This window comes from Phragmites australis, chromosome 13 (assembly GCF_958298935.1).
Source record: "Phragmites australis chromosome 13, lpPhrAust1.1, whole genome shotgun sequence".
In the NCBI taxonomy this organism is placed as follows: domain Eukaryota; kingdom Viridiplantae; phylum Streptophyta; class Magnoliopsida; order Poales; family Poaceae; genus Phragmites; species Phragmites australis.
In genome coordinates, this window is record NC_084933.1 from 26,568,483 (window position 1) to 26,586,530 (window position 18,048).

The following is an 18,048-nucleotide window of genomic DNA, read 5'->3' on the forward strand; positions in this document are numbered from 1 at the left end:
GTAAATGAGGTAGAGAGACAAACTCGGTATGAGGGATTTTTATCATGTGGTATCAGTGGCACACAAGCCACCCTTAATCCACGTTGGAGCTTCACAAAGGATATGCTCCTGATCGTCAAGCTTCGTCTGATCACGGCTCTTGAGATACTAAGTCACCAAGATAATACCGCAAGCATGATGAGCCACTGAGCTATCAAAGCGATGTCTCACCACTAATCTCTCTTCCGGTCACTTGTATGTCATTTTCACTTTGGAGCTTTAGTCACAAAGAAAAGGGCCTCTGCGTCCCTGCACAATTCTCTTGCCACCTCTCCACACCAAGTCGGAGGGTCAACAAGTTACCACGTGGGTATGCTCGCTCCCTGGCTGCAACCTATTGATTTCTTGTTGTATTTTATCCAATGTTCTTTTGGCTTCGTCAAATCGACGACGATACTCAGTGGCCTTCCGACTTGCTACCAAGCCATCCAGCGTACGCTTTTTCTGTGTGAATTGCCTATCCAATTCTTTGTTTTCTAGCCTGACCACCCTTTCTTCCTCAGTTTCTTACTCGACTTTGTACTCTCCCAAGCTATCGAAGTCGTCAAGCTCTTCAACAAGATGTGCTTTCCCCCCTTTCTTCTGCTAAAGTCTCGAAGCGGGCACGAGGTTTAGCTTATGCCCTTCGTATTGCTGCATTTGCATTTTCCTGGAGAGCTTCTTCGTGACAAGCTTCACCATCGCCTAGGACCACCACATTCACACCATATTGTCCCTGCTGGTCACCATCAGCTCCACCAGTCAAAGTGTTGACTGGCTTCGACACCACCGAAGGGTGTGCCTTAGCCGAAGCCTCCACTGGAATCAGCTGCTCCAGCAATGTTGCTGATGTACCAAGTGGATTTGGCTTCTTTTTGGCTGACATAGCTTCAAAATGTTCGATCCCCATGGTCGGCGCCAGCTATTGGGAATAAGGGTTATCGAACATAGGGAGGGGCCTTCAGCTTCTCCGAGGGAACCGGAGGCTCCTTTATGTGACACACGCTTATAGGAAACTGTACAATATCATTAATATCATCTGTCTTTTCAGTTATAGTACCGACCTATTTATAGCTTATACTTAACCACTCCCAATTATAATTTACAACTTACCCCTCTAACTGTCACATTCCTGATATATTCGAGGATATTTTTAGTAATATCCTAAGTACATTAGCATATTTACAGCTGTACCCTCCATGATCCTAGAATTCCAGCGAACACCGCCCTTTCGCTCGAGCTCTCAAAGGTCTATCGCAAATGGGACCTTCTGCGTACCTTCGGTCCGGCTTCATCGTGGCATCACTAATTGGTCTTTGGTTGACCTCTGAAGGCCCATCAAAGGCTTTAGCGCTCTCTTTGGGGGATTTCCTCAGGGCGACATGGGGAGGCCTTCAGTTGGTCTCCGAAGGTCTGAGCCGCTTGCCTGAATGGTGCATTTGTCATCAAGTATTTAATGAAATAACTTAAATGTATTTGGTCAGTAAATAGTGTTCACCAGAGATCTTCGACTTAACATCCGAATGTGGCCTACTAGAGCATTCCCCAACAGGTTGAATGCGAAATTTTTACTAGTCATTGCGTATAAATGGCTTAGCAAAGCTATTCATTTACGTTGAGATTTGTGCTAGAGAGGTAATTGAAAAAAAAAATTATATGATAGATAAGAAAAATTAATAGATAGATAAATAACAGGTGTGATAGATGAACGGTTGAGATAAATCATTCGCCCACAAATACATTTGAACTTGCATTTCTCGCGAGTGCTTTCTGCTTTCGTTCTTAACAAAATGTGAAGGATGACGCCACGTTGGTGAAGCCGGCATATGACACTTCCTCAAAATAATACGGCATGAATGCTCCGGTTTTGTTCAGAAACGTGAGGATTTTGTTGCGTTATCATTCAGTTGGGTGCATTTGGCTTGGCTGGCCTGTTCTCTGTTCATACTTTTCTGGTTTTTTTTCCAGTCCCCTTTCAGGGCAGAGAATTTATTTCTCATGCAAATTATTTTGAAATCACTACGTACAGTGAAAAGTGGACATTTGTTCACCTGTGCAATCCTACAAGGCCGCTTGAGAGGAAACAAGCTGTAACAATCGCAACAACTTTTGTTACCTTCTTCTGTCTGATACGCCTCTGAATACTTATTCATAGTCCACTGCGGTTTGTACGGTGCACGTTGTGCATGATTAAATGTATTCGCTATTCGCTGTCCATGATCCAGCTATCAAGAACAGTAGAAGTACATGTACGTCTTTATAGCTACCATATGGACACCAACTCCTGAAGAAGAGTTGTGCGGTGAGTGGTCGATCCGTCGACGAGCTTGAAAGGCAGACATACTGATATCGATCCATGTGCTATGTGATCATGTTCATCCTCATCTTTTGTCGACCATGATTTACTGCCATGAAAAGACTGTTAAAAAGTTCATTCATTCACGCCGCAATCGAATTCAACGTCCTGAGGACAGACCGACAAAGCCATCAGATGAAACACGATGCAGCCTCCAGCTGATACCGCGCCAGCCGTGCTGTGCACGGACTCGAAGGCGAGCCCCAAACGCCCAGTCGGCGTCAGCCGCCGTTCCTGGGGCTACGGCCTCCTCACGCGTCGCGTGCCGAGGCAACCCCAACTACGAACCCCGCGCGGTGCGTGCGCCACGATTACCCCGCCCCGGCGCCGGCGCCGGTGCCGCGCGCCTGCCAGGATTCTCGATCGCTCGACTCGGCAGTCGCGGCGACGAGCCAACGCACCGAGGCGGAGGAAAGCTTTCCTCCCCGAGATCACGGCGGGCACTTGCTGCCGTGGTCGGCACAGGCGCGGGACCTGCAGGCACCGGGAAGCTGGCCGCGGGCGGCCCTGCTAGATTCGCGTCTCGTGTCATCGTGTGTCCCGACGGGCCGGTGCCGTTAAGGCAGGAGACGCGTGCCGTGCGACCAGCGGCCAGCGCTTGCTACGAAAGGTTCATCCGTTCACGCCTTCATGGTGGCGTTGCAGAGGCTTACAGATTCATGTAGCTTTCTTAATCGCACGCCTAGGATCCCGACATGAATCCCCGAACATGTGCGACAGATTAAACCATGAAGCTGCCCCATGTACCTCGTCACCCTGCATCAAGATAGACTAATACCGCTACGACGCCTCTAGGACCTATGCGTGCGTACGTTCACCTACTGGGGTGTCGGACGTACGCCAAAACTTGTAAGCGAACCGGCAAAGGGTAGCCGGCGTTGCTACCTTGAAGAAATGCTGGTGCTGGCGCTATTGCTCGACGTGAAGCTGCCACTGCCGCTGGACCTTCCTCCACCCTGTGCCGCGGAGTCTTTGGTGCTCTTCCAGAGGTCCGTCTCCCGGTGGTCGGCGAAGGACAGGAACGACCGGAGGCTGCTGCGGTTGGAGCGGGAGGTGTTGCCAGAGCCGGCGCCCGTGGACAGCGCGGCCTGCTCCGAGGCGACGAGGCGGGAGTACTGGCGGATGAGGACGCTGGCATGGATGGCGAGCGCGAGGAGGCACGCCGCGCCGCAGATGAGGAACAGGGCCGAGAAGCTGCGCACCTGCAGCCGGTCCGACTCCAGGTCTTTGGACTGGGAGGACGCCGGCCCGCTCGACAGCCACTTGTCGTGGATCCTCTGGAGGTCGCCGTTCTCTGACAGCGTCAGGATCGCCGTCGACAGGTCCACCGCCAGCGGCGAGTCCCGCGGGAACGCCTGGCAGATTCAACAAGAGCGTTCAGTCTAATTTTTCAGAAATCTCGCATCAGATGTACATGAACTTTGTCACTTTATCACGAGCCTTGTGACCACTACCGCTTAAAGAGAGGGAAAGAAACAGCGGGAATGTGCGAAAGAACTCACGAAGCCCCAGCCGCTTTTGGTGAACTCGGAGCCCACGATCGCAAACTTGCCATGCCGAAACAAGAAGAGCTCAATGTACGGACGCTCGTCGACGATAGCCGCGACGCCTCCTTTGTGAGGGCCGAGCTCAAGTGCTTTCTTGTTCTCGTCTGGAGAACCGAGCGCCTTAAGCCTCGACGGGGCAACGCCGAGATCGTGCACGAGGTAGCTCTCCGCGAAGGAGCCGACCTGAAACCCGATAGGCTCTTCACTGGCTATCAAGTTGTCGATCCCTGTGATCGGGGACGTGAGGTACTGCACGGTGAGTATGGAGGTCAGGCTGGCAGTGTAACTGGACTGAATGATCAGCACTACGAAGAGCCAGATAATGATCACGAAGCGGCCCAGCGTGCTCCTGGTGTCCTCTCCTGTGAAAACAGAAGATGCGGAACGACGGTTATGAGCTTGGTTGGGAAGTTTGCATCTTGATCAGTTGCATGTCGAAATGCAAAGAGCTGTATTTCACTCACTGTGGGCAAAGAAGAGGGTCGAGAAACTGAACCTGCAAAGAGAATGTGTAACATGTAAAGCATGTAACATAATACATACAGCCAAAACCTATGCACGGTCCGACAAGCTAAGATTATCATGATACGTGGCATGAAGTCCTCGCGAGTTGCGACTAGACAACTACACCAAGGAAAAGAAAGCAGAAATTTCCAGGAATTAATGTTTTCATCAGCAACGTCACAAAAAGAAAAGGAATGTTTTCAGCAAACAAAAATGATTTGATTATCCTTCCAACTCGTCTCTTAAAATGACAACAAGCCAATGTCTAGCGTGAAATTTGATCAGCAGAAAGTAACGCAAATTTAGCTACATGTTAGACCTTACCATAAAACAGTAATAACCTGTTTCACAGGAGGACCGCGGAAGTCATCATTGATTCTGTGCTCGAGCAACCAAACCACCGTTCCTATTATAAGAAAGAACAGTCCTGTCACGCACCACATCCTGATGGTAAATGGCTGCAGGAAAGCCCATCCATTCGAGCTCTGCCTCTTAACAGCGGTAAGTATTACAAGCCCAGAACTGACGTATGGTTGAGTGAAATCAACAACCTTTGTCCGATTTGTGACAATAGCAATATCGCCAACAACAGCATCGAATTCCTAGCAAAAAAAAGAAAAGAAAAAAGACTGTTATAACTCAACTTCAGTGACACACACTAACCATAAAATAATGCATTTTTGAAATAGAACTTACATTTGTCAGAATTTCATTGATAAGCTGAGTATAGCTTGGATTCTCACGGCCAGTGCCAAAAGGTATAAACTTATATGGAACTGGATATTGTAACAGGTTTATCGCAGCAACAAACACATCAATACAGAACCCACTCACCATTCCAGTTTGAGCGTTAACCGATACAAATTGACGGTAACTTACCCTATTGGGAACTCCAATTCTCAGCTCATTTCCATTGTTAGGGAATACCCATCCCCGGGGCCTAGTTATAGTTTCACCTGGCCAGATTGCAGTGTAGAGTTTCTGATTTTCACTAGTGTGATTCAAATGTCTCTTGTAGAGAGTCTCAGGAGACACAGTGGACAGCCCAGAATAGTTGGTCCAATAACCAATAGTCCGCAAACCAGACCCTACTATGTTTACTATGTCATATGCAGGCTGGATAAGATTGCCATCTAAATCAAATTTTACAGGACCGGTTGCACCCATGAAACTTACTTTGCGGATTTGTTCTATTAATAACCTTCCCCCCTCAAAAATGCTCATTGCTTCCAAATTAAAAGCTTCTCCTGCAACTTCATGCAGTTTGGGGTCAGGAGAGAAGGAAATGTTTCCGCCACTGCTGAAAAATGCATCCAACGCATGAGCAATCATCCAGACAGTATCATAAGCATAAAGACCATAGGAATTAAGCAAGAACCTGCTGCCACCACTATCCCCCTTCACCAGTTCACGCCATTGTGAAGCTAGCGTGTTCTTTCTTCTGGTATTTTCTGTGTGCTGACGCAATGTCAGAACACCCTGCATAGTGCTCAGTAATCCAATGTCAGGATGAAGTGCTGAATCGAGGAATGAACTGAGCCAATCTGTTGCAATCCAAACATATCCACCGGATGTCATGCCAAGATTGTGCGCTAATGAGAACACAGCAAGTCCAGAGTCAGCATTTGCATGCAGTATGAAGACCCGAGACTCCATCATCGCAGCCCTGACCAGTACAGCTGCCATTTCACTTCTTTTTGCTCCTGGCCTAATTGCAGCTTTATACAAGATCTTCAATCTCCTCTTGGCAAGCTCATCACCTAACGAGGATATGCCATTTCTTCCATAATCATCATCAATAAATACCGCTGTCACTAGCTTCCACCCGTAGTACTCAACTATGTCAGCAATCGAAGCCATTTGATATTGATCACTGTGGGTGGTACGCACAAAGAAAGGATACTGAAGCGATGAGAGAGTTGGATCAGTTGCAGCAAAGGATATCAAAGGTGTTTGGAGTTCATTTGCAACATGGGAAATGACATGCGCAATGACGGATGATTGTGGTCCGATGATTGCAACTGTATCTTTCTCCATAAATTGCAAGGCTAAGCAAGACAAAGTAGAAGAAATTAGTGGTGTGTCACCATGTGATTGTATTTTTGTCATAAAAAAATAAGTGATATGGGTTCAATGGCAGAGAGAAATGAAGGAGTACCTTGAACAATGCCAATGAAGCCACTGCAATTGGTATCTTGCATCTGAACAACCAGCTTTGTGCCCGGAAGAATACTTGAATCATTGTTGATGCCATTGACTGCAGCAGCAATGGCAACCTTGGCAACCCTCCCAATTGTCGAATTGAATGTGAAAAGAGCTCCAATATTCACAACATTGGGTCTCACAGAAATATTCTTGCCGAATGCACAGGAACACAGACAACAGAAAAGGGCCAAAATATGGAGCATGAGCTTCATGTTGAGTCCGGAGGATTACTGGGGTGTTCCTTAAGAGTCCATCCTTCAGCTCAATATCAGATGTGCTGGAAGAAACAAAAGGAAATTTCCTGATGATGCATGTTAGGTAGATACTTTGGCTAGCTAACAACTTAAAACTATTCTTCAAGGAAAATTCAAGCATTTACAAGATGAACTACAACCACATTCCAGGGAGTACGAATCTCAGGTAAGAGAGGAGCATATATCATGCATCAATACGAATTGGGGCTCAACAGCACAAAAATGGGCACTCCTTGAGAAGAAAAGGTGGGAAGACATCACCAAAATAAACAAAAAAAGGGCTCTTCCTTTCCTGAGGAGCTAAAGAAATTAAGTAACCTCTCACCTTAAGATTTGCTCATGAAAAGAAGAAATTGCATAACAAGCAAAATTAAGAGACAAAGTAAGAGCTCAGATGAGCTTGACCGCAGGATGCTCTTCATGAGCTCGAGGGCAACAAGATCAGCTACAAAGTTGACATGGGATAAAATCTTCTTTCGAAGGAAACAATAGGGTGAATCAAAAAGCGTGGAGCATGCCGGGGTCTGAAGAAGCTCTAGCTGGTAGTTGCTTCAATTCAGCTCGGATGACTCGAGATAGATGTGAAGGGCGGGTAGCCCGTGACCCCGTGTGAACAAGAACAATTATGGTGGTCCTGGCCTCACCAATATGTGGCACTGCTACATGTTGAGCCTTATGCAGTCCCTCTATGCAATTCATCAAGCTATGTCTTCACAGCTTCTTGGAGACCAGGTACTAGTGTCCAGGTTGTTCAGGAAAAACATGCTAGTTGGAGTGCCTAGGTATCACAACGTCAACATGTTCTGACCTGAATAAATATATCACCAAGGTGCAAACATTTTTTCAGAAATATTTAGGTCCTCACGTCGAACATGTGACTGGAAGTTGGCAACTCATATGCATAGGTCTCTGCGTACCTGTCGAGAATCTCGTCAGGCCGACTCGCCCGACAGGAACCCCACCCCATGCCAACTGAAAAGAAAAAAGCACGCATGTGGAAGTCTCTTTACCCCTAAAAGGCAATCGAAAGCTCAAGTAAACGCAATTAGGATTTTAGGAGGTGCGTTTCTGTGCAAAGATACTATTCCATTTTAATAGATATCGTTTTAGAAATTTGATTGTGTTCTTAAATAGATGTCGTTTTAAATTTTTAAGTGATATTTTTACTAGGGTATCTATATTAAAATTATTAGAAAGTGGAGTTTTAAGTTAATGAGTGTAGTTGATTGATGGTTTATATGCTATTGATTGAATGTTGAAGAAATCGAAAGGTGTGAATATGTTATATAAAAAAAAATTGTTACAACTTTATTTTTATATATCGAAAGCTAAAACGATATTAAAAAACAAGGAAGCTAGTACTAATTAGGATGCTTGAGCGGTAACTGGGACCCGAGGATACCGAGCTTGAGCATTTGGATGGACCAGATACATTGGCAATCCCAATCCACATGTTATACCAACACCAGCAACTGTATCAGTGCAGTGATCTGGTCACAAACAACAATCACTGAAGACGACATTGGGCCCAGCGAGATCGTATCTCGTGCTCCCAGTCAACAATCACGAAGACGACATTGGGCCCAGCGAGAACGTACCTCGTGGATCTTTGTGCCGAAAAGACGAGGTAAGTGTTCCACGCACCGAGTCGTACACCTCTTGATTGTTGATCCAAGTGCTGACATGATCGGGGAGCGTGGGAGCACCAGATACGTTCTCCAGCCATCACATCCTCATCAAACTCCCTCCTTTCGTAATCATTAAGGTCGAGATCACCATTCACAAATAACTTCAACGAAGAGATCGGCATGTCGCTCTTTCATGTCTTTTCCTAATATTTTCTTTTCTTTAGCTTCGCATCATACTGTTAGAAGCTGGCACATATATTTCACAAGTGTTATTATGTTGAGCGGGTAGACAAGAAGATGGTGGATCATTTGAAAAGCATTTAAAGACGCCAATCATATCAATGACCAGATCCACCAGTTGAACGCTTGCATAAGCTGAATTGACATTTACTCTATAACTGGCAATCAAGCTTATATCTTATATTAGTTGTAATCAAAACAGCAATTTCCTGCGGACCGGCTAGTAGTCTAGTGGCAAAAGTTCATGAGTAGAGTGGCAAAAGTTCATGAGTAGAGGGAGCTGGTGAGAATTCGACTCCAGTTACATATTTAAAAGATCTTTAAAGTAGATCACGCAGTGAGAAGACTTTAAAAAAACAACAACAACAATTTCCTCACACAACTCTTTCAGCTCAAAATTTATGTTACAACACTCGAAGATCGCTAGAGATAAATTAGGAAACTACGAAGGGGAACCATACAACTGCCCGAAGGTACCCCCAATTCAACTGTCTAATACTTGGTGCAACTGTCTGGATCTCCTACTCAGGTCTCCACCCGCAACCTTTTGGAAGGTGCACAGTCACTAGCCTCTACCATCTGGATCGCTTCATTGCCTCCTACAATAGTTTCTATGGTGCTATTGGATTGGTCCCCGAAGGTCCATCCAGGAAAATCTCCCTTGAAATAACGAAGTTGGTGTGGTTCTGTAGAAAGCAAGGGGGATTGTTTTATCCGCCGCCATACCTACAATTCAAAATTCAAGATTGGTGATTTTTTTTTAGGAAATCATAAAGATAACTGATAATCGGCACTCAAATGGCAGCGGATATGATGTGAATTCAGCTCCGGTTTGAACTTCTATAACAAAAACGAAGTCCCAAGATGGTTTTGCTGGACCCAGTTTAAATTGTCGGAAACACCATTTAAACAGTGTCCATATGTATGCATAAACTAGGTACTCGTATACTCATATCTTCTACAGTTGCATACTAATGGTAGAGGTCAACATTCCTTCACTTATAAGCAATGGGAAAGGACCAAAGGCTAAGCTTAAATTCCACAATTTTTTGCTATAACACATGAAAATTGCTACGCCCTCAATCAATACCTAGCCATTCCTTTTCAATCCAATGCTGAGATAAGTAATGTTATGGTACATAAATGAGAAGACGAAATGTAGTGAAAAATCCAAGGATGAATGTAGTGAAAGGTAATCAAGTACCTCATCCCTGAAACTGTTGCATAGGAGCCTGAATTAAAGTCTGTTATTTTCATCTCACTAGTTTTGGCACGGACAGTGAGATCATTCTCAAGTGACCCAACAGATCTGACAGTGGTACAACATGAGAATGAGCAAAAAAAATCTAACAACACAGGAAACTGCATATAAATATGGACAGTAAGTTGCCTTTCTGTTACCTGGAAACTGCAGGACAGTAATGATGGCGAAGCGTGTCTATTTCCTACAAAGAACTTCCTGTAGTGCACAATCAAGTATTTAAACATGCTACGCTGTAAGCACTTCAGAAGGATATCATTAAAAAAGAATGTGTTTTGGACATAAACATGCAAACAAGCTTGCATATTAACTTGCTCCTGCGTCCATAACTTGTTATGAAAGTGGCTTCAGGCTGTAAGTCAGATTTTAGAAGAAAAAGCATTTTCCCTATAGATAAAGGAACTGCAACTGAACAAAAGAACTATTCAGTCCTCAAAGTTCTGTCTTCTTTCCAGAAAACTAGACTATAGGCGCTATTGCAAATCTCCATGGTAGGTTCATTAGATGTCAGTATACCACAAAAAGGACCTGGCAGCAACAAAAAAAAAAAAAAAAACCTGGAGAGGAGGATCTCACTTGTCAGTTCGGCCCATAAAAAATCATTTACCACGAAGTGGCCCAACTATAGTACGCGGCCTATTAATGGCCCGTCTAGTGATGCCAACACACACGGGCCCATACAGAATTCTAGGAGCGAGTGCAAGCAGCGGCAGTCAAGCAACGATTTTTTCATATATTTTTTAAATAAAAAATTCAAATATATATATATATATATATATATATATATATATATCCACTTTGAAAAATTCGGATCATGTAGCCCTTCAACGAGCGATATGAGTCTAAATCTATAATTTTTTAAAACAAAGCGTACATATTTACACATTTTTTATTTAAAAAATAAAAAAGTTCGTCAAGCAAGTGTCGTTCCGAAAATACGGCGGCTACTACTAAGCAGAATGCGTATTTGTATGAACGTTAACGCATGTGGTCAAATTTTGAAATGCTAAAGTAGGGTGTCCATTTGTTCATACAACTTTTGACGTCTTTCATCTACCAAAATTGGTGCTTCAAGGTAGCATGCGCGAAACGAAATTGTCTATCATATTTTCCATGGAATCGACCTGGCACGCCTGACGGCCTAAGGTTCTTGTCTCCTGAATTTCAGCCCTGAACTCCAGATGCATTGATTTTTTTTTCTTAGAATACTTAGTTCTCCTACGTATCTTTCTATCCTTGTATTAAGAAAAAAATGAAATTTGTACAACTTTTACAACGCGAGGAACCGGGCACTCGCCAAAATCTGGGCTTACAAGGTTGTACTATACTAAGAAACTATGCCAACCGAATAAAATATAAGAGGAGTCAGAGCTTGATCAGTGTGCGATCACAGCCTGCCTCAACTCGCCTAAAGTCCCTGGCGCCCGCCCTGATCCACAGCTCCGCGTCTGCCTGAAGCACGGTCACCACTCGTGCCACTGAACTGGCGTTGCCATTGAACACACGGGCATTCCTTTCCTTCCACAGTCGCCAAAGCATGACCATGGAGTCGACTCCTTTCCGCTGGTGCTTCCCACCAACTGACCTTAGATGCAGCCACCAGGTTTATGAGCGATATTGTTGGATGATATATGGCTATTTAGTTTTTTAAGTTATTTGGTTGAGGGGTAAAAAATATGGTATAGCTATCTAGGCGAAATACTTTTCTCAGATACTAAATAAGTCCATTCGTCTAAAACTGCTGAATAGAGCCATTTATATTCTAAATAAGTTTTATCTCTACTGAAGTGGTATATTCTAATTGGTTATAGTAAATATATTTTTAGCACGTTTTAAATGAGATTATCTCATAAACTGTTTATCTCATTTGTGATCCGATTATACCATTGTATTTATTGCAATTAAATCAACAAAACAAGATCTCACATGATTATATTTTGATGAAAAACTAAATATATGACAAGCAGGTTAACAAAATTCAGCTAACCTTATCTTCTATCCATCCAATCAAATAAAAAATTAAATCGTCCTTTAATAAAAATATAAATAGTCATATGCTCACGTCATCTATCCTTATCTTTGAACCAAATAAACCCAGAAGTGCTTTGTAAAACTACAGTGGATAAAAAGGCGATCGACCGTCAGGTTCTTGAAATCCGATGGACCTGCTGAAACCGATGGACCTGCTGAATCAAACCTTGTCTTCCATTCCCGGTTGTAGATGGACCTGCTGAATCCGATGCCAGAGCCCAGAGGTCGATGTGTTGGGCAATGGCCGAACAGTTCGTGTTAGTCTGCACAGGTCCAGCGCCAAGGAATCGAGGGATTCGCCATCAAGCCATCAGTCTGTTCAGAAAAAAGCAAGGCTGCCACCCGAGAGGGATCCTAACGTAATTACACGGAATGATGTCGTTGCTGACACACAGAACATGAGAGTTGACCTATATGTAGTGACATGTCAGTACGTCACGTGTGCAAGAGAAACGACGTCTGGTTGCCATCACCCGTGTTCACTTGAATTGAAGCTGCGAATAGCGCCCGGGGGTCGCCTCCCAAATCAAGGTTCCGCCATGGCCGCGGGCTGTCTGTGCGCTGTAGCCACATCCAACGTAGGCGCAAGGCATAGCCCGCCATCCTCAAATCCAGCAGGGGCCGAGTCCGGCCACCGTACTCAAACGGCCGGCATACCTTGGTCCAGGCGACGGTACATTGGCCCCCAGACGCAGCCACCTTCCCTGCCCATAGGAACCCGCGCCTCCTGTCGATGTCTTGAATCACCCAGATTGGTCCAGATGCATTGTAGCAGCCTTGCTCGTTCAGTTCAGGTAAGAGCAATTGCATTTGCATCTATAGAAACGAGACATCTATCCAAATTGATTCGATGGGTAATTCTGCTTACCATGCTAAACCTGTACTTCCAAGCAAAGGGGATAAGTAAAAGTCTCATACTCGTATGTAACACTGGTGCGACAGAAGGCATGCACACTCTATTTCGACACTAGTCTGCCTTGCTAAGGCGATATGCATAGAAAAGTTTTGTCATGCCTCACTGTTCTTGCTTCCTTTTGTTGTCCCTAAGCATGCTTTATCGGTCTGATGCAGAAAGACTACAAAAAAATATTGAGATGATTAGGTGCACACTAACAGCAAGAATAGCATAATAGAAACTAGCTTAACATCATACCATCTGAACTCAATGTCAAGGTTGGATATCATACCTGCAATTTTGTGGCACCCTCCATGCCAATGTCTGCAATCTTTTTAAGTTTGGAGGCAAGGACAAATAGCTCCTCCAATCATCCATCATAATCCTTAGATCATGAATCTTGCTCCGCAACCCGATGCAGCAGTTAGCATGCATAGTGCAAACTTTGTTTATATCTCTACTCGGCTCACAAAATCCACCAAAGTATGTAGTACTTAAGAACTTAATTTTCAGTCCAATGTCTGCAACGTAAGGATCATGCTTAATAACATTGAATACATCCTGATCATGATAACCAGGATACCTCAATCGAGACAAATACCAGAAACTGTAAAACTCTATGCTTCGCTCATTTGATTTCACATAGTTGAAACCTCCATTACCAATGTTTCTCAAGTCAGTTGCATTCCCGACATAGTGGTCACATGCAATCTGAAAGTCAGCTTCAGGATAGAAATGAGGAAACGGATTGCGAAACCACATTATGTCTGCATCCTGTATGCCATCGAAAATGCAAGAAGATGAAGTGAGACAGCCAAAGCACCTCCATTTCACTTATTAGGCACTTATATACAGCCATGTTTCACCAAAAATAATAAATAAATCAATCAATCAATCTAAACATGGTGATCAACACAAATGCTGAATCTAAACATGGTTATTCCAGAACTTACCGAGAATATGAAGTTGTATCCTTTTTCAAGAACTGACCGCAAAAAATCTAGCCTTTTCCACATCATATCCAGGTACCCAGAAGTCAAGAACCTCTTCTCGTCAGAGAAATCCACACCCTCAGTTCCAAGAGCAAAGCAATAGGGATGGATTTTGGCACATTGCTCGTATGCTTTCCAATCAAATGTTACAATAACAAGGTGTTTCAACAGAGAACTTGTTCTAACACCAGAATGAAAACTATCAATGAAAAGGTCTATCACAGAGCCAGGAGAAGCCCATGCAGCATTAAGTGTAGTCAAAATAACTGTATTATCTTCCATTGAAGCCTTGTTTAGGACTCGCTCAAGTTTGAGATCTTCACTGTCCTAGAAGAATGGTTGTATTAATTGAAAACCAATGAATAAAATGAGGAAATTCACTGATCCAGCAGACATGCAAATAAAAAAAATCAGCAATCTACAAGCAAAATGAAATGGATCTTCCGAGAGCCATGAGGAAGCCAAAAAAAAAAAAAAAAAAGCATACCACAGAGATAAAATTAAATCTGAGAAGTAATATTGGATGCCAAGATAAACGACAAGACTTTGGCATCATTGTTACTTCTTAAGTTCTCATACTATCTGAATAGCCTAGTTAGCCATTTCATTCACCAACATGGCCAGTATTTCCATGTGAACAACTAACAACCAATGTAAGCAGCTGGAAGCCAAACAAAGTGACAATATTAAGCTGCACGGGATGTTATTTCCAAACTGTTTCGCATATCCAAACTGGGAAAACATCCGCAATCATTGAGAAGAAAATTAATAATACTGACCATCAGCAAACAATAACGGCCATCTATACCAAAATTAAACAAAAGTATCTATAAGTTAATAATATCCTGAGAACAGACACTACTTCTGTTTTATAAACATATACATCACATAGCGGAAGTGACTACTAAAATACTCCCTCCGGTCATTATACATGCCATTTTAAAAAAGTTTCGGTCAAACTTTTAAAACTTTGACTAACAATAGTTTTCAAAATATTTAGTTTGGCAACCTTAAAATCATAAGTGTAGATTTGTCTTGAAAAATTATTTTATAATATAACAAATCTAATGGATTTTAAAATATATTCTAATAGAAAATAGTGGTCAAATAAATGCTTTGGAGATTGCGTCTTATCTAAAATGACATGTATTTATGACCAGAGGAAGTATAGTGTTTCATAACAACTATTACATGTGTGTTCATTGTAGGTTAAAAATTGTTCACCTATGCTTTCGGGAAATACAACCATGCTCGAGCAGCTATCCAAGCTTCTCGATAATCTATAACATATATTAAAGGGCCAAGAATCGATCGCCTCTCAGGGCATCAAGTTACTAAGCTACTGTAGCACCATAGCCCCGCCGTCCGATTAGGATCCAACGGTGATGCTCTCCCTCAGCTCAACGTCCTTCTCTCGCTCTCTCTCGGTGGCCAACGGTGAATGACGCGAATGTCAAATCAAGAGTGACACCAGCAGCTGCAGCATCTCACTACGAGTCTAGTCGCGGAGCAGAAAGTCAGCTTCGGACACCAGAAAGTTGGTGGCGGTGAGCTTGGCAGGGTCTTCCGATTGGGCTCACGGCGACAACGTCCTGCAGTTACTCCTAGCGAAGGATTGTTCATGCAAGAGCTTCAGCATTGCCTAAAGGCAGTCTGGATGTGCGAATATGAGGGATGGTTCACCGGACGGTAAGAATGCGGAGAGCATCGCCGGTAGCCGGAGTTGGGGATGACAGATCTGTGGGTGAGGTCGACGGAGCACAACATCGGCGTTGGGGAAGAAAGGCCCGCGCTCGAGCTCGATTCCGGTGGGGATTTGGGGAATCAGAGGCAGGATTCAAAGAAGGAGACCTCGAAGGAGCTTCACCGAGCTCCGGTTCGGCTGGGAGGGCTCGGAGGCAGCCTAATGGCCATGGATTTGCATCGGCAGAGCTGCTACTCGATGTGGAAAACGTGAAGAGGAGCAAAGGGGGACCTGCTGCTACTCAGCCAGTGAGGGAAATGAGAGGGAAAGGAGCTGGGGAGGGAGGAGATAAGGTGAGACAAGGAGCTGTGGCACCGCCCAAGTCCTTCAATGGTTGGCGGCCACGTGCAGCTCGGTCTCTGGGCATTTTGTCGAGAGGTTCAAGAAGATACTCTTCCCAGATGAACAGTACCACCAGATGAAAAAATATCTCCTTCCCACTATGTCTGTTCAAACTGCGATGTTCCATGGCTCCAAACATTTAGAAACTTTTTATGTGTATTCTATAATTAAAAAACAACCCATTTTTGAAAGGATTCACCCCAATAGCCATTGTAGATTTTAAATTTAAATTCTCCAAAGATGGCTACTTTTAGAACTTATATCAATTTTTAGGGCCTTAAATATATTCCCAAAAAACTAGAAAAAATCATCTTAATGTTGTGTACTAATTTCTAAAATTATTTTCAGCCCTAGGTTAATTGATGAAAAAGTGAGTTCCTTTATAATGATCCATTTAATTGTATTTATATCATTTCATGCGATTTTCCCTTTTTAACTCAATTTAAATTCAAACAATTAAAATTTGCACCACATTCATTAAAATACTCATGAATTGCATGTAAACATGAATATGCATGAAATTCATATACTATTTGGTTTCGATCTGAGATTGGCATTTGCCCAAACCAAACATTAAGATGACACATGCATTTTTATACAATTAGATTATTTATAAATAATTGTTCTTCAGCTAGACGAATCGAAGATACGTATACCATGAACCATTGGCAATATCGTTTATCCTAATTCATACAGATAGTGCTGTGCTCCTTGAAAATGCAGGCTAGAGATGCGAGACTAGACAGTCAGAGACTACTTTTGTGCAGAAAAAATGTAAAACTGTTGTGCTGTGTTTCGAGATTCAATTAAACCTCCATGGGCACAGCGTAGCGCCCCAATCTACCTAGTATATTTTACCACATCTGAGACCACAGCCAACTGGTTTGCGTTTCTTCATCCCGACGTAAGTCCTCCAAGACAAAAAAAAATGATACAACGACCCACCCTAGTTCACAATTATACTACGAAGTGGATCGCCAATTCTTAACGCATAAATTCGTCATACTGAACCCCGGAACTAACGCTAGAGGGCAAATTTTGCAAACCCGTAACGAAATGGCAAAATCAAAGGCATTACGAGAAGGGGGAGAGGAGGCGTGCGGACCAGATCGTCGCCTTCGGAGCCCTCCTCCTCGGATGCCTCGACCGAGGGCAGCGAGTCCCATCCCCAGGAGTCCTGCAGCGACCGCCCGACGGCGGCGCGGTACAGAACCGCGAAGGGCAGCGCGACGAGGGTGGCGAGGAAGAGCGCGGCAGCGGCTCGGCCGAGCGCGTGCCTCGGGTGGCCGCGCGGGCGCTTGGTGGAGGGCGCGCTCATCAGGCTTTGGCGCGCTGGCCTGGCCATGCCGGGAGAGAAGGTGGGGGTGCTATGGCGCTGGCCGCTGGCAGTTGCGAGTTGCGACTTGAGGACCGTACGGCAGGATGGGCACGGAACTGAAGCACGGGGAATGGAAGGCGTAAAGAAGCAGTACGCCGATATTGTTCGGAAGCGGGAAACTGCCGTGATGTTATTCAGTCAGACATGTCTCCGGACTAGGATGGTAATACAATATGATGGGTACAGGTAATGCATATCTATATTTATACTTGTTGGTTTTTTATTTACTCATGGGTATACTCATGAATGTCCACAGGTAAAGAGCTGATTTTAAATCTGTTACCCGCAGGTATATCTGTTTATCTGTGAGGTGACGCGATGACGTAGCGTGACAGGGCGGCGAGACAGGGCGATGGGGTGTGCCGGGGCGACACGGTGGAGTGGCACGAGGCGGCAATGGTGAGACAGGGCGGTGTGACGCGGGGTGGCAGAGAAACAAGGCAGCAGCGGCAACAACACAACAGGATAGATCGAGGTATTTATATGATATAAAATATTTAATTTGAATGTGAGATATTTATATGGTTGGTATATTAGTTTCGCGAGTATGGATATAACTTACATACTCTAACTGTTTATTCATTAGGTAATATTTTTTTACCCAACCGTTTATTCGTTGGGTAATAATTTTTTACCCATGAACATATTTGTGG

The 18,048-nt window shown here is 44.1% G+C and overlaps 2 protein-coding genes across 11 annotated transcripts; both read right to left on the reverse strand.

Annotated features, from left to right (window-relative positions):
* Positions 1 to 2,419: 2,419 nt before the first annotated feature.
* LOC133889728 (glutamate receptor 3.1-like) lies at positions 2,420 to 7,682 on the reverse strand. 4 transcript variants are annotated; one of them, XM_062330189.1, is made up of 7 exons: positions 7,529 to 7,682; positions 6,584 to 6,907; positions 5,122 to 6,473; positions 4,750 to 5,027; positions 4,386 to 4,417; positions 3,877 to 4,283; positions 2,420 to 3,729 (listed from the first exon to the last, which is right to left on the reverse strand). In XM_062330189.1, the coding sequence occupies exons 2-7, from the start codon at positions 6,840 to 6,842 to the stop codon at positions 3,256 to 3,258; spliced, it is 2,802 nt and encodes a 933-aa protein (XP_062186173.1). In that variant the 5' UTR covers positions 6,843 to 6,907; positions 7,529 to 7,682; the 3' UTR covers positions 2,420 to 3,255. The 4 variants fall into 4 exon arrangements, with proteins under 4 accessions (XP_062186173.1, XP_062186172.1, XP_062186171.1 ...); XM_062330188.1 differs by having other exon boundaries at positions 7,403 to 7,669; XM_062330187.1 differs by having other exon boundaries at positions 7,210 to 7,669.
* A 4,680-nt stretch (positions 7,683 to 12,362) lies between these two features.
* LOC133888701 (uncharacterized protein At4g15970-like) lies at positions 12,363 to 17,434 on the reverse strand. 7 transcript variants are annotated; one of them, XR_009903818.1, is made up of 5 exons: positions 17,123 to 17,434; positions 13,893 to 14,258; positions 13,232 to 13,713; positions 12,963 to 13,120; positions 12,363 to 12,820 (listed from the first exon to the last, which is right to left on the reverse strand). XR_009903818.1 is itself a non-coding variant. In XM_062329041.1 (5 exons), the coding sequence occupies exons 1-5, from the start codon at positions 17,360 to 17,362 to the stop codon at positions 12,835 to 12,837; spliced, it is 1,035 nt and encodes a 344-aa protein (XP_062185025.1). In that variant the 5' UTR covers positions 17,363 to 17,434; the 3' UTR covers positions 12,363 to 12,834. The 7 variants fall into 7 exon arrangements, 5 of the variants coding, with proteins under 5 accessions (XP_062185025.1, XP_062185024.1, XP_062185022.1 ...); XR_009903819.1 differs by having other exon boundaries at positions 12,923 to 13,120; XM_062329041.1 differs by lacking the exon at positions 12,963 to 13,120 and having other exon boundaries at positions 12,363 to 12,922; positions 13,232 to 13,460; positions 13,602 to 13,713.
* Positions 17,435 to 18,048: the final 614 nt, after the last annotated feature.

Excerpts from the sequence above, each read along its gene's own strand:
- LOC133889728 (XM_062330189.1), bottom strand. The coding sequence starts at position 6,842 with ATGAAGCTCATGCTCCATATTTTGGCCCTTTTCTGTTGTCTGTGTTCC. Across the intron at positions 6,474-6,583 it reads CTTCATTGGCATTGTTCAAG|CCTTGCAATTTATGGAGAAA; the intron begins GTACTCCTTCAT and ends TGTCTTGCTTAG. Across the intron at positions 4,284-4,385 it reads GACCCTCTTCTTTGCCCACA|GAGAGGACACCAGGAGCACG; the intron begins GTGAGTGAAATA and ends CTGTTTTCACAG.
- LOC133888701 (XM_062329038.1), bottom strand. The coding sequence starts at position 17,362 with ATGGCCAGGCCAGCGCGCCAAAGCCTGATGAGCGCGCCCTCCACCAAG. Across the intron at positions 13,714-13,892 it reads GATACAACTTCATATTCTCG|GATGCAGACATAATGTGGTT; the intron begins GTAAGTTCTGGA and ends GATGGCATACAG. Across the intron at positions 12,923-13,231 it reads AGGGTGCCACAAAATTGCAG|GTTTAGCATGGTAAGCAGAA; the intron begins GTATGATATCCA and ends TTGGAAGTACAG.